At 39.3% G+C, this 16,400-nt stretch overlaps 1 protein-coding gene across 1 annotated transcript in view; it reads right to left on the bottom strand.

Moving 5' to 3' along the window:
• Nucleotides 1-16,400, bottom strand: part of LOC108423896 (activin receptor type-1C) — a 41,926-nt gene that overhangs the window by 12,434 nt on the left and 13,092 nt on the right. Inside the window, exons 3-5 of the mRNA XM_017691524.2 lie at nt 8,032-8,274; nt 5,904-6,134; nt 4,962-5,129 (exon numbers count right to left, since the gene is read on the bottom strand). Of these exons, the coding sequence (XP_017547013.1) occupies nt 4,962-5,129; nt 5,904-6,134; nt 8,032-8,274 (642 nt within the window). The remainder of the gene's footprint in view (nt 1-4,961; nt 5,130-5,903; nt 6,135-8,031; nt 8,275-16,400) is intronic.

Here is a 16,400-nt window from a genome sequence, read left to right as displayed (position 1 = left end):
CTGTAGCCTTCCAAAACATGAGTGCTTCTGTGAAGCTTGACTGCCTAACTGGCTAAGATTGGGTTCCAATAAATCTAAAAGAAAATTTGATATAGCTCAGGTTAATAACAATAGTAGGCTACAGTACTGGTAGCATAACTTAACACAAAACACATTAGCCATTTGAACAAGAAGCAATTAATAGTTGCTATATAATACTATAGCAAACACAGATAGGACACATTATTTAGCCAAATCTGCATTGTCTATGCAGGTTTTTGTTCTGCATTACTTGCTGTGCTGAAATGGGTTACCATGAAGAGAAAGGTGCCACAAATCTCAACTGAAAGGCTCCTCAGTCCGTAGGTTAATGTCAATCACTCAGGTAGTATTTGTGGTGGCTTTCAAATGAGACATTTTATTTTGTTCATTTATTTATTTATTTATTTTTTTTTTTTTGCATGCCTAATACGATAGTATCATTAATCAGCAATGGCTGGGACGGACGATTGGATGATGGTATACTGCACACAATCTTACAAGCCTTCACAGTTAATGAGTTAATAAACTAGGATCTAATGACAAACTAAACAATGAGTTAACAGTGTACTCAATTACTAATGACTAAATACTTAATCAGTTACTACATAATAACTAATGCCTAATGAACAGTAACCTAATATACCCATAAAGGATAATCACTGACTTATTTACATATAAATAGTTCGTATAAAAAACCTTAATGTGAAGTCTTCAACCCGTGCTGCTTTGCATGAAGAACTACAGTGGAATGTCTCAATCTGTTAAGCTTATCACAACTAATTTCAGAACTACATGTTGCTGGGAAGACTTCTGTAACCTGGCAACTAGTTCAAAGTTAGAAAATCTTATAGAGACAACTGTCAACACTATAAACTATTTTGCATTTATTTATAAGAAATCAATGTTAACAGATTCTGAGAAGGAGCTACTAAAAAAAGCTTTATAGGCGAACAACAACAGCATCAAATTAAAGAGACCTGACACCTCCACTAGGAGGCAGGGTAAGTAATCAGGCAGTGCAGCTAAATCTATTTTGACACAGGTTCTTAAAGAGGATTTACCTCAGCTAGCCAAATGCAGAGCAGACTTCTGACCTGAGAGCGGACTAAACACAGTTTCGCAAATGCAGTCTTTTCACAAAGGCCACCAGGTCACACTGATTTCAGAGTTCAAACTTCATGTGCATCAACTTCTTAACTTTTATAATTCAGTAACTACACAGAAAACACAGAAAGCAGAGATTCTTAGCTATTTTTGCAAATAAGTTATTGAGTTATAGAAATGAAGAATGCAATATTATTTACCACATTGAAAAAAGTGTGTTGTGTATTTACATAATTTCCATATGAATAAATATAACAAAATATACCAAATATCAAAAAAGCATTTCCAAAAGTAAGTAAACTGGAAGACAAAACTGTGTTGACGTAATTTATTTTTATCACATGTAAATGATCCATAGAATCAAGTAAACGTAATGCATCACTTTTCAGTATACTACGAATTATTTAGTAAATACTCTGAAACTAATTAATAAGCTGTGTAGCGATGAGAATGAGAAAAATTGAAAATTGTTATTCCTTAAAGTTTTCTTAGAATTTAGGGGTTCACCCTTAAGTGGCCAAAACCAACCTACAGGTCCAAACTTTTACTCCTCACTTCTGTAACTTCAGAATAATTCAGCCAGTTTGCGCTAAAGTCTGTGTAGTTAATGAGTAATAAGGCTTATGGCAGGGCTCGGCAACATGTGACTCTTTTCCTGCACTGTTGTGGCTCCACAGCATTATTAGATTGTTAGGTAAAAATAAAATAACACTCCTTTGCAGTAAAATAAACCTCTGATCTAACACAGATTTAACAATAAATGGTCTTAAACACTGAAGTTAATGTAGCCTATATCTGCTAAATCACCCAGCTTTGGCCCTGAGGGTTAGCACGCAGACTGCTGGTCACCACAGTATTGCAGACAAGATGCTCGCCTACGAAGTTTTAAGACGAACATCAATAATTTGAGACAAATGTACTCGTTTGCATTTACAAACACTCCAGTTGGTTTACTGTGGTGTTTGATCCGTAATGACACTAAAAAGTCGTGAATCTGTAGTCAGTTTCTTGTTCACCATTTCCAGAATGTAACTTCTGCACCATTTCAGGTGGAACTGGATTATTAGAACAAGAATCTGTCGAATGAGAAGCTGACTTCAGCCTTGAAAAAAGTTGAATGCTGAGAGACAGTTTCAGTGCTGATGAAACTGTTCCACTTTACCAGAAAAGTTTCCTGCTGGAGATGCAAGAAAAGCAGGTATTGCTGAGCTAAAGCTTAAAGCAGAGCAAAGTAAGTCTGTGTTTTCGTTTAGATTTTAATTTTGAGGCTGTACTAGTACATTAGCCCTGCGATGGACTGGCGACCTGTCCAGGGTGTATCCTGCCTTCCACCCGAAGACTGCTGGGATAGGCTCCAGCACCCCCCCGCGACCCTGACGGAGAAGCGGCTTAGATAATGGATGGATGGATGGACTAGTACATTAGCATGTACTGAGACATATTCAAAGCCAAGATGGTAAAATGGACAAAAAATGTGACTCCCAAGGTGAACAGTTTTTTGTTGAAAGGACAAAATGGCTCTTCTTAACATTTGGGTTGCTGACCTCTGGCTTATGGTATGTGTCCAATGCACGTGAAATGGTCAACTGAAAATTTGTCCCCATACATTTTCTGTGGAGGGTAGCACAAAAATTGCATGTGGTTCAAATACGACTCGCTGCGCAGGGAGAAAAGTTGAGTCGGCTTCAATTTTATGCAAGTTACGTGCAGCAGCTGCACAGCACTGATCAATCAGGCAAAAACATCTGTCCACTGTAAGTGTACAATGAGTGATCTGTCTGTATGACATAGTTCCATCTGGATGACTTAGACTAAATGTCAATAACAGATGTGTCTGGATCTAAATACAAAGACAAGAGAAAAAGAAATAGCCAAACCAGCCAACACATTGTCACTGACCAAAAAAAACAAGTATCTCAATTTTTTCCAATTTAAACTTTTGCCATCCTTTACTGAAGAGCATTTAAGCTTAGCCTAGATTAGACTACTTAAGATCAGAATTTATCTGACAATGTTTTGAAATCCAAGACTGACTGACAGGTTCATTCACGTACAGTGCTGTAAACAGTATTGTGGAGTTTAATGAGTTCACCTACATGCAGCATGACTCAGTCTACTGTGGGTGGCATCAAAAGAACAGCTCCAGACCACTGCACCATGCCACACTGCCAGTGCACCACATTACCAATATGGCTAGTCTTCTTCAGTAGCAGCCTGTCCCATCTAAGATACTTCAGTAGTTCTATACCGGCCCAGCCTTATTCATCAAATTTTGCTTGTGGCAGCAAAAGTGCTGACAGCTACAATCACACGGTGAGCAATGATCCTATATACAGTAAAACAGAAATAGAGATGCAAATGACTAGTCCTGCATAGCCAGACAGTGTCAATCACATTTTGAGCAGCTTTTACAGCTGCACTGAAGCCTATTATTAAATGTACTTTCTTCCAAAAATTGAATAAAAACACTATCTTTATACAGATTTCATAACTGCAGTGGATGTAAAAATGACTACATACAGCCTTCTTTTTCCAGCATAATAGCATGGCTTTTAGAATAAGTGCAGCCCTAGTGAGCCGCTGCCTGATAGAGAGGAGTGTTATTCTGAGAGGAAGACAAATTTTCAAAGTGGATTTACCGCAGGTAGCTGACAGGAGAGTGGAACACTTAAGAGGGGAGTAAATCTCTGACCTTATGATTGGATTCAATCCCAATTCCTTAGAAAAAGCATCATAACAACTCAACTTCAGCTCCCAATTTGATTTGTGTTGACTATTTTGGTAGACGGGCGGCACGGTGGTGTGGTGGGTAGCGCTGTCGCCTCACAGCGGGGAGGGCCTGGGTTTGATTCCCCGGCCGGGCCAGGGTCCTCTCTGTGTGGAGTTTGCATGTTCTCCCCGTGTCTGCGTGGGTTTCCTCCGGGTTCTCCGGTTTCCTCCCACAGTCCAAAGACATGCAGTCAGGCCAATTGGACGTGCTAAATTGCCCCTAGGTGTGAGTGACTGTCTGTGTCTGTCTGTCTGTCTGTCTGCCCTGCGATGGACTGGCGACCTGTCCAGGGTGTATCCTGCCTTCCGCCCAAAGACTGTTGGGATAGACTCCAGCACCCCCCCCCCCCGCGACCCTGACGGAGAAGCGGCTTAGAAAATGGATGGATTTTGGTAGACAGAATGTGATACAGTGAATGCACAAATGTGATCAGAGGAAATATTTACACCACACTGGAATATAGACATAATCAATTATTTTTATTTTTTATATGAGGACATAATCTGACACTTTTATGGTTTTATAAATCATATACAAAAATGAGTGCCTAGTTTATTGAACATTATAATGATAGATTATACAGCAGTTAGTTTCGAAGTGTTTTATCCGTGCCGTTACTTGTGGTAACAGCATGTTTTTGTTTTTTTTACAATAACTGTATGATTCCAGATGTTAAGTAACAACAAACTTTACACTGCCTTTGTACATCACTGCTGTCCAATAAAACAAAGAAGTATCTTCAATATGGTAAACTTTTCAGGAGAAAGCTAAACCTTTTTTAGTTGTAATGCAAGTTCATGTAAAGAGATTTTATTCCAAGCACTTTTGAAGCATTTCTATTGGTCCATTCACTGTGAAATTTTCACACAATGTAGAGAGCAGCTTCTGTGTTTAAAAAAATGAAGAATTTTTATTTTTTTGGATAGTGCCGGTATATAAAAACATGACTCCCTCCCATATTGTATTGCTTAATTCTAACATTTCAAAATCAATGAAGTTGAATCACTACATTCAGAAGCACACTTCCACCCCTAACACTTAGCAGTGACATGCAGTACTGTCTTACCTTGAGTGCCGATGATCTCCATGTGTAGATGAGCCAGGCCGCTGGCAATTGACAGCGCCAGAACAATCATACCATCCACAGACACTGTATACCTGTTCAGGTAGTCAAACAGAGAGCCATACTCATGATACTCTGACACCAGCCACAGCTGAGTCCACGAACCATTATCTAGAGAGACAGAGAGAGAGAGAGAGAGAGAGAGAGAGAGAGAGAGAGAGAGATTAAATTACCACAAACAATTAAAATGTTTTTCCTCAAAAAGCAAAAGCATTACAAATTATATTAGCTCAATATCAGGCATTTGTGAATAATTTTGCTATAGTTTATACTTTCTACTCAGGTTATCTAACCCTTCTGAGAAAGTGCAGCCTGTGTGCATTCTAACATGTTATCTCTCTCATTAAAAAAAATCACTTAAATAAGTTAGATAACATGCAGCCTAACTTGTCCACAGGAGTCCACAAGTGACCAAGAGAACACAAAAGCTTTCATGGCATCTTCTCATCCAGTGTTTCTTCTGAAATACAGGGTATTAATAAGGTGTTTGTCACCCTTTTACTGCAGTAACAGCCTCTACTTTTCTGGGAAATCTTTATGCTAGATGTTGGGACATTGCTGTGAGGATTTGATTGCATTCAGCATCAAGAGCAATAGTGAGGTCAGGTACTGATGTTGGATCAGCTCTGGACCCCAACTCATCACAAAGATACTGGATGGAGTTTCATCACTCCAGATAACGTTTGCACTGCTCCACAGCCCAATGTTGGGGTTTTTTACATCCCTCTAACCAAAACCTGTGAGGAAAATCGTATCACTTGAAAGGATTTAACTGTCCTGCCAATATGCAGTCACCACCTCCTTACTTGTATGACAGCAGTAAAGGGTGAACTGGTACATCTGAAGATAAAACACCATCTTGGTTTATAATATGAGCGTGAGTACCTTTATTATCAGCTGCAATGAATCCCAGGATGTTCTCATGCCGCAGCATGATGGTCTGGTAGATTTCGGCCTCGCGGAACCATGAGCGCTCGTCTCGAGAGGAGAAAATCTTCACAGCCACGTCCTCACCCCGCCACTTCCCTCTCCACACCTCTCCAAAACGACCCTTCCCAATGCTCTCCTGTAGCACAATGGTTCGTGCTATCGTCCTCTGAACCAGCAGCGGCAGTCCTGATATACACAATCAGACAAATCCAGTCTAAACAGACATGCACATGGTACAAAAATTATGTATGATAAATAAACTTGAATGAATAGTGTCAGAGCACTGTAAATTACAGTTAAACCAAGTCTATCCCAGTCATATGCATGAATTTGAAATGATACACTGTCTAGTAGACTGAAATGGCCTGTGTGGGCTCAGGCTCTTGATACAGTCACATAACACACCATTCACCCTTCACTTTTAAAATGACCATTTTCCAACATTTCTTTATCTGATTGGCTGCCCTGTAATGTGTCCCCTTTAGAATGCATTCAAAGCTGAAGCACTCCCTAGAGGTTCAGTGTGCATGGGAGGAGCTAATCTGAACAGGTAGGTATAGAAGGGTAGATGTAAAGGAGTTCACACAGGCAATGATTTCAAAATAAGCCACTTTTTCAACATCATTTTCACTTATGAACTGTAAGGACTGAGCAGTGAATAGTACTTTTAAACTTTTACAATGTTTAATTACTTCAAACTCCTTTTAAATTAAATTTGGTTGTGATGGACCTTTGATGAGTTAATATGTATGACTTTAGGGGTAAAGATACACTATAATTCCAAAAGTCTGCCTTCACACACATTGAGTGACATCCCATTCTTAATCCATAGGGTTTAATATGATGTCGGCTCTTTTGCAGCTATAACAGCTTCAACTCTTGTGGGAAGGCTTTCCACAAGGGTTAGGAGTGTGTTTACAGGAATTTTTTGACCATTCTTCCAGAAGCGCATTTGTGAGGTCAGACATTGTTGTTGGACGAGAGAAGGCCTGGCCCGCAGTCTCTGCTCTAATTCATTCCAAAGGTGTTCTGTCAGTTTGAGGTCAGGACTATGTGCACGCCAGTCAAGGTCTTCCACATCAAACTTGCTCATCCATGTTTTTATGGAGCTGCTTCGTGCACTGGTGCGCAATCATATTGGAACAGGAAGGGGCTGTCCCCAAACTGTTCCCACAAAGTTGGGAGCATGAAATTGTCCAAAATCTCTTGGCCTGCTGAAGCATTAAGAATTCCTTTCACTGGAACTAAGGGGCCAAGCCCAACTCCTGAAAACAACCCCACACCATAATCCTGCCTCCACCAAACTTTACACTTGGCCCATTGCAGTCATACAATTAACATTGTCCTGGCAACCGCCAAACCCAGACTCGTCCATCGGATTGCCAGGTGGAGAAGCATGATTTGTCACACCAGAGAACACATCTCCACTGCTCTAGAGTCCAGTGGCGGCGCTTTACACCACTGTGGTTGATGCTTTGCATTGTGCTTGGTAATATAAGGCTTGGAAGCTCAGCCATTCAATGAAGCTCTCTACGCTGTTCTTGAGCTACTCTGAAGGCCACATGAAGTTTGGAGGTCTGTAGTGACTGACTCTGCAGAAAGTTGGTGACCTCTGCGCACCATGCGCCTCAGCATCTGCTGACCCCGCTCTGTCATTTTGCATGGCCGACCACTTCGTGACCAAGTTGCTGTCGTTCCCAATTGCTTCCACTTTGTTATAATACCACTGACAGCTGACTGTGGAATATTTAGTAGCGAAAAAATTTCACGACTGGACTTGTTGAACAGGTGGCATCTAATCACGGCACCACTCTGGAATTCACTGAGCTCCTGAGAGTGACCCATTCTTTCACTAATGTTTGTGGAAGCAGTCTGCAGGGCTAGGTGTGCTTGCTTTTATACACCTGTGACCATGGAAGTGATTGGAACACCTAAATTCAATGATTTGGATGGGTGAGTGAATACTTTTGGCAATAAAGTGTACAGTATCTCTCTCTCTCTCTCTCTCTCTCTCTCTCTCTCTCTCTCTCTCTCCCCCTTTCTCTCTCTCTCTCCCTTTCTCCCTCTCTCCCTCTCTCCTCACCTGATCCTGAGCCTGACGTGCTCATGTCATAGATCAGTTCTCTCAGGCATTTCTCAGGTGAGACGAGGCTCTGGTCATCCAGCGGTTCCTCTGGGTCCTGTTTCCGGGTTTTACTGTGCACACACCGCTGATTCTGAAGAGCACAAAGACCTAGAACCACACCCACACACAGCAGGCATGATGGCACCAGGATCACAGCTGCCAACTCCAGCCGGCCCCAACCTGAGCCATCAGAGGATACTCCTGTACCACACATACAAAGACACACACAAAAACACACAAAATGTACAATTAGGACTCAATCAACTGATAACAGAATACTGAAAAAGAAATGTTTTTGTTTTTAGAAGCATAGCTTTATTAAAATACACTGTGTGGACCAATGAAAATGACCTTATAATTTTTCTCCCTTTGTGATCTTGATTAAAGCATTTAGCACACTGTGAGTACACACAATATGCAAAATAGACATATGGTCAATGCACTAAAACTAAGAGCGGTTGCAATGTCACATTGAATTTACATTGTGTTTCTGGTCATTTACAAGGTAGTTTGAAGTTAACCTGCACAGTAATCACCTGAATGCATAATAATAATGTTTATTTCTATAGCACATTTCATTTTATGTACAAAATCTCAACATGTTTTACACACTAGGAAGTACAAGATTGAAAAGAACATACAATGGTCTAAACAAATAACACACAACAGCACAATTACAAACAATAGCCCCAAGACACTAGGAACACGCTACTGTTTAATTAGGATTTAAAAACATCTATTGAGCTAGCATCGCTAATATTCTCTAGAAGTTTCTTCTAAATAAGAAAACACTCTCCTGCCAAGTGAGCTGTGAGTGATTCTAAGAGTTTCCAGTAAGCCTCAGCTGAGAGAAGTGGTGTAGGAGGACTATAACACTTCAACAGATCAGTGAAATATTATTGCTTGTCAGAGCAAAACCTTGCATCACAACTTCTGTCATCCTTCATTATTGACATAATTTGAAAATACCAGCTGCATTTCACACTGTGTGAAAATTTCATGATGAGTGTACCAGCTGAAATTGTTCAATATTGCTTGAGATGAAATCTTTCTACATTAACTTCCATTGAAAGTTACCATTTTAAAGATACAAAGATTTGGTCTGAAGGCAACACTATGCTTCAAACGTCATAAACGAGACCTCATAAATTTTTTCAATGTATTTGCAAAAAGGCAAATACTGAAGAATGCTGTTAGCCCAACCATTCAACTAAATGTGAAGAATAAGAAGATAATAATTGAAATGCCACTCCGCCCTCTAGTGTTGGCGTCCTGAAAGCATGAGTCTGTCTGCAGCTTCCTGCCAGTGGACTGTGATTAGATATGGAGGTGTTAATTAGGGTTGAATAGTTAGGATTAAACGCACGGAGTCACAAATGACTTCATCCTGCTTGGGTTATGCTGGAGTTTAGCCGTCAGCAGAGCTTAAGTCAGAGAGATACAGATGGACAATTGTGAAATAGCTTTAGTATGTGACAGATAAAAAAAAGCTATGAGCTCTAAAAGTAGAGCCAAACAGGGCAGATGGTGCAAAGCGCTGAGCCTGAAATACAAAGGAAGTTTTTTATTCATCGCTTCCTTCAGTGCACGACTATTGCAGGCTGTGCTAAAAAAACATCTAGTAAAAAATCAACTAGGGACATGAAGACCTAAATATTATTGAATAGGTTTGTTAGGTTTATGACTCCACATTTCTATTTATCTTGGTGAGTGCTCTACTTTAATTTTATAGACTTTATAGATATTACATAAAAATGCATTTTTATTTGTATTATAACTGCTATATCATGCTTACACGTTGGGTTGCATTTCAAGGTCATTGTGATCTGCACCAGTTATGAATTTTTATGGCCTTTTATGATTTTTGCTTTTTTTTAACAGCCAAAGGGTTTTGCCTTTTAACCTTGATCAATATAACCCATGCTCACATTGTGTGGGCTAAATGAACACATGAAACATACTAGCACTAGTGCTTTTTATTAGCTAAAGTCATAATAAATAACATTTAGCTCTTTAATGGGTCAAACTGGCTTTTTAAATTATTAAATGACAAATCTGTTGCCCATTTAAATAGCATGAAATCAAAAGGAGCGCTAAATAAAGTAAGAGGCAACAGGCTATTCAGCAGAATGAGTCATGCATTATTAAATTCCAACATTTTGGTATAGATGTAGCCGCATTTAAATACAGTGTGACTGCACTTACTTGCACCACATTATTTGTGTCACAAAACTACAACACAGCTAAGATCAAAATAATAAACGGTTATGGCCTGTTCCATTATGCACCCCAAATCATTATATAGGTTTAATAATCACAATCACGATTGTTATTATGAGTAATATATAAACTGTCATAAAGCAAAGCATCATAAACATCACGCTGCAAATGTAACACTTGACTTTTGCAGTACATGGTGCTTTCCAAAGTGACTTTATTGCTTATTTTAATGGCTATGACTCCAAGTCAATAAAAAAATAATGACAGATGTAAATGTCATTCAAGTGTTCACTTTCAAAGACAGGTTCAAATGAATAACATCATCCATCACTCACAGATGCACAGTCTCTACATGGCTCTCCTCTAGGCTTTTACTATGGATGTGAATGTGCACCATTTAACCGTTTCACGGAAGGCATAACAAGCAAAAGGCTGAACCGAGAAAAGGTGCAGCGACAAAACACAGATATAAGAGTAAACTGAAGATGCAAATATACATTAAAAAAAGATTTTTAATCATCTCTCTGTTGAAAATCTTCATTACTACAGTTTATGTACAAAGGTATTGAGGAACTCTTCGTTAATTTAGAAAAGTGCATTTTCTAAATAAAGTGCAGAGTGATTGCACAGCTTAACCAATTCCTAGATGGTTTATAGGGTGTTGTTGATAATCATTTAACCGTTAATGTATGAAAAACAGTACATCCAATCAGAAAACTATATCCAAGCACACCATTCCTGGTCAGACTGAACAACCCAACACCTTTGGGAGGAGTTGGAGTGGCATTTGTGATCCAGAACTAAAAATCTAACATCAGTACCTGACCTCACTAATACTCTTATCGATAAATGCAAACAAATCCTCACAGCAATGTTCCAACATCTGGTGTAAAGCCTTCCTAAAAGAGTAGAGGATGTTACTGCAGCAAAGGGGGGAAGGGGGGGGGGGGGGGGTGGTCAACCTCTCTATCAACTCCCTTTGTTTCAGGCGTAACACTGGATACTTGATAAATAGGTGTATGCAAACTTTTGGAGAAAGTTCCAGCTTCCTATGCTGAAATTAAGCCCATGTCTGACTGGAAAAAATTTCTACCTTTTAGTCCAAGACTAAGCTTAATCCATGTCTGGGAAAGTGGCCCATAGTGTACCTGCCAGACTGCAATTTCCTCACATCATAACAGCTGCTCTTGTCTGAATGCGCTTTCATCCAAAAGGCTTTCAGCAGCAAAACAGTCTCTAAAATTAAGAGCTTCCTGTTGCTTAGTAAACAGACTTAAAAAAAAACATCTAGTTAATACTGCCAAGAGTTGGAATTGAACAGTTGCCTTAAGATGTACGTTTCGAAACATGCTTCAATCTATTAGTATTGAACCATATTTTACATAGTTTCTTAACCTCCATAAGCCTGTATGCAGATCCATACTTCAGTTCCTCACTCGCACAACTACATTACATACCAGTCTCACTGCAGTTACTGAGCAATTCATAATAGTGGATAATAAGTCTTGAGAGTAAAAACTTAAAAAAAAAAAAAAAAGTTAAAAAGTCATTTTAAAGCACTGAGGTGTAAGCAAGATGTGTAATTCAGCTGCTATTAGCTTCTACACATCTAATTGGTTCACACTTCATTTCAACTACCATACTGCTAGACACAGTTTAGTCTAGGTTTGTAATTCTAGGGCTCTGGATTAGACAGGGAAACAGAGCCGCCCTGATTTCACCTGGACAAACACAGAAATAGCAAGGCAGTCGGCCATCCCACAGGGAAGGTAGTGTGATTCAAATACAAGCCAGTCATTTATGAGTCAATGAGACCCATACAGCTGTGTCAATGATGAATGAAACTAATCAGCGGTTGGCATTTCTCAATTTCATTACAAAACTGCCCAGACAGCACTGCTGAAATCATGAAAGGTGGTACTAGGGGTGTGTATTCTGACTTTTGATACTTGTATAGTCTAATTTTGATATTTAAATGTAGAAAGAAAAAAACATCTAAAAACACCCTTCATTATTTAAAAATAGCCACAGGAAACCAGTACCTCTTCAAATGAAGTAATGAGCTAACACTGAAGCTAACAAGTGCAACGTTGGATGCTGATCAGCACCAGTCTGCATGATGTCTTCTACATCACATCTTCCCTTCTCAGTGAACCGTAAGCACGCTATTGCTATGTTTTCACTGTTTCTAAAATCGATAGAACGAAATTACCACATTCAGACTAATGCACTTTAACATCCCTAATAAACAGAGTCGTAAAAATCTGCATTTCAGCACTGCAGTGTTTTCGGAGCAAAAAGGCTAAGCTGGTCTAAACCGGACCCTGGTGTGTCCCTCTCCCCGCGGGCCCCACTCTTGCTGCATCTGCACAGGGTCACCAACGAAAGACAGAGGCAAGTATTTCAAAACACATTTCCCTCTCCTTTCTCCCAGAATTCAGTCTGGCAGAGGGTTCAGCCTGGACACAGTAGCATGGCAACACAAGCACTTCTCAAAAACAGTCCCAAGATAAGCAGACACAGCATTACTGAAGTACTACAGCAACACAGTGTTTGTGCCTGAAAACACATCTGTGTGTGAGGAGACTGTCAAACTGAAATAACAGAATGGGGGGATATTTTATCTGACAGACAGAAGCTGAAAATGCAATTCTGGTCAATCTGCACTGTTATTTTGTTATTGTACCAGTTTCTTTTGTTGTATAGCGATAAGCAGATGCTCAGATTATAGGATTAATAAAGGCCTACTGCGCATGACCTGAGTCTGTGAACTAAATATAATGTTCTTAAGTTTGCTGCTCAGTGTTGCAACCATTTAGAACTGTGACACAGATATAGAACACAATGTTATACTGCACTTATGTTACTATCACATATGCAAATGACCTTTGCAAGAATATGATTGACCTACCACTCAGCCAGTTACAATCGTCCCTAAATGTTCCTTCCTCCATCGGTCAAAGGAAAAACAACTGTTAATTAGCCGGAATTAGACTAAGAAATGGTGAAGATGTGTTAGGCCCTTTAATGCTGAACGTCTACATGATTTCATTTTATTCCACTGTTTAAAAACTGTATACACCCTGTAGGTTGGCTTTACATATTGAAACGTTCATGCATATTGTAAGTTGCATGCAACATACTTTCCGTGCAACTTTACAGTTACATGAAGCAATGCAAATCAATCAAAACAATCAAAGTAAACTTAAATCTGTGACATTACATTTACATTTGCTCATTTGGATGATTATTGTCTTTGTATCAATTTTTAAGCACTTGTCATTGTTTATCTTTCTATATAGTGTTTTAAACTAGTTGTTGACATTTTACATCTATTTTGTTTATGTCAAGCCCTTTGAAAATGGATGTTTAAGTAGTTATTACGGTTCTACTTGTTGCAATCCAATCCTAAAAGCTCATCGAGAAGCACATCTACTGTAATCATTTTCACTCTTTGGATCCCAAGGAATCTCAGCTCTGTGTGAAATTAGCAGGTGTCAAGATAGGAGAAAATAATAGATTTGTATAACATGATAACAGTAGGCTACCAAAGAAGAATAAACATAAGCAGCCATTTTAACAGGCATTAGCAGGCTGGTTACAGAAACGTCAGCTTTAAGAAACGTGGTTTATTTCTTGTCATGGTTTAGGTAACTACCAAAAAAACTAAAGTCACATGGAAGTTTCACTGTGTTAAGCCATCCTTAATCACAGATGTACAACAATAACTAAGGAGAAGGGACTATTTTAGAATTTTGCAAATGGTCAACTGCAATATGCCTTGCAGTTGAGAACACACTGGTGAACCTTTAACATAGCATGGTTAAAAATTGGCCAGCAATTTAGACATTATTTTGATCAAAGATATGCACATTTGCTGGATCATGTGAAAGCACTGAAAGGCCACAGGAACTCATGTGGAACATTTAATGGTCATTGCGAATGGTCACAATGCAAAATAAAATCTTTTGTTTTTGACTTATTAGAGGGCTTTGCGGCATGTTGTTCTTTTCTGCAAAGTACAATGACAATAACTGATAAAAATACACTGCCCAGATGTATCATACTGCTGTCAGAACAAAACCTTGTATCTCCAAAATGGTAACTTTACAGAAGAAAAACACTTTACTTTTAATGTAAATCAATGGAACCTGATGTTTTTCCAAGTAATTCTAGGCCATTTCTTTTACTTCATTCATCATGAAATTTATACACAATGTAAATGGAAACAAGGTTCAGACAGCAGTGATATATACCACATATACCATGTCTAACTTCAGGCTTTCAATCAAAGCTTTATTTAATTTATTTAATACTGTTCTGTTACTCACAATTTAATGATTACAGTTGTGGTTCAGTTAATAGACCCCAACCATTATAACTAAATCAACTTTTGTCATTTTGCTGAAGTTTCAGTGTGGCTTCCCTGCTTCAAAAACATCACCAAAACCAGAATATGTTGTGCTTTGGATGATGGTAAACTGGCCAACCAGCATGAGCATGCACCAGATCTGCATTAACCAGCTTAGACCAGCCTAGATTTCATGCGGGTCTAAGCAGGTTTCTTATTAACAATGTTGGTAATCCCTGGGACTGCCTTTCGAGAATTAGTCACTTAAAAACTTACTTCACCACCCATCAGGGCTTACAGCAGCTGCTGACTGGCCTTCTGAAGTTCGTTTAAACAGCAGCTCCATCCTGTAGCTGTTTAGGTGGATCCACTGTAAAGTCCAATATGAAGCTTTTGGTCCAGCTGTGCCATATTTTAGAAGCCTGGCCATTTCGTGAGTAACGCAGCTCAGTGCTCCCCTTTAATCTGCATCAGCAGTATTTAATAAAGAAGCTTAATCTTAATGTTTTCTTTTGTGCTCACACGTTTCTCCCCCCTTTTCTGCTTCAGTAAACAAGCCCTGGCAACGGTAACCATGGTAACAGACATTACAGCTCTGACGCAGAAAGGTGCCACCAAATAGAAAGTGAAGTTCTTCAGTCACGGGCGCTGGACACCCACAGACAAAAATCTATCAAAGCAGAACAGGATATTATAGATCATTTTCTTTTGGGGGTCTTGCACCTCACTTAAACGTTACTAAAGGATGCAAACTCATAAGAGTAGGAAATACTCTATTGAGAAAACTGTCTATGTACAAAAACTACCATCATGCACTGAAATATTCTCACCTTCTGGAAAAAAAGCATTAGATCCATTGTCCCATAACTACAGTGCCGTGCGAGAAAACATTACTTGATCATAGGAACAGTTCAGACAAAATTCAAACAGACAGTTTTCCCCTTACCCCAAATGTGTCTGAACAGCCAAAACACATTTGGTTTGTTGTTGGCTTCTTTTGGTTTTGCACTGGAGGTCCAAAGCTAATGTGGCTAACAAGGAGAAGTTGTTTTTAGCCCTGAAACATATTTTTGCCCTTTTTAGATACTAGTATGTCATACAGTGTAAGAAACTGCATCAGCAAGTCTATTGGGGAAGCTCAACATGGTTTGAGGCAAGTGTGGGATGGTTTTGGCATGCAATTTAGACAAGGCTAATTGATGAAGTGTTTTAGCTACCTAAGCCTCGTATCTCCAGCGCAAAAGCAAAGAAAAAGTTCAGACACTAAACTTGTCTTGGCTGATTTGGAGTAAAGGGACATTGGTGTAAAACTGATTCTTTGCCAAACTTATTCTTTAAGGTCTTAATGAAGCCTGAAGTGAGTATGTCTAAAAAACTACTTTCCAAAATCAGAAATGTTTCATGGTGTTGATAAAAGCATGTTTAATTTGCTCAAATGTGTGCATCTGTACACATGTTATATGGAAGACTGGCATTTGACTCCACCAATGCTGTCTTACCCCAGTCCCCATGCTCTAGGCCTCTGGCCCAGTGAAATACTCCAGCAACAACTGCTGAAAACAGTTTTCACAATACCAATCTATAAGAAGAGTCTCTACATGATATCATACTTTCCATCATGGAGGATCAAGCTCAGGATGTCAAGTTGTGTTGCTTATTATACTAGCTGACAGCTGACACTTGGGTGTGGGGGTGGTAAGAGGCAGATATAAGATAGAGAAAGTCCCTCTAACTTTTACTCACCCCCTCTCCTGGT

This window comes from Pygocentrus nattereri, chromosome 6 (assembly GCF_015220715.1).
Source record: "Pygocentrus nattereri isolate fPygNat1 chromosome 6, fPygNat1.pri, whole genome shotgun sequence".
In the NCBI taxonomy this organism is placed as follows: Eukaryota; Metazoa; Chordata; class Actinopteri; order Characiformes; family Serrasalmidae; genus Pygocentrus; species Pygocentrus nattereri.
The sequence above is the reverse complement of the archived record's forward strand: the minus strand, read 5'-3'. Positions and strand labels throughout refer to the sequence as shown.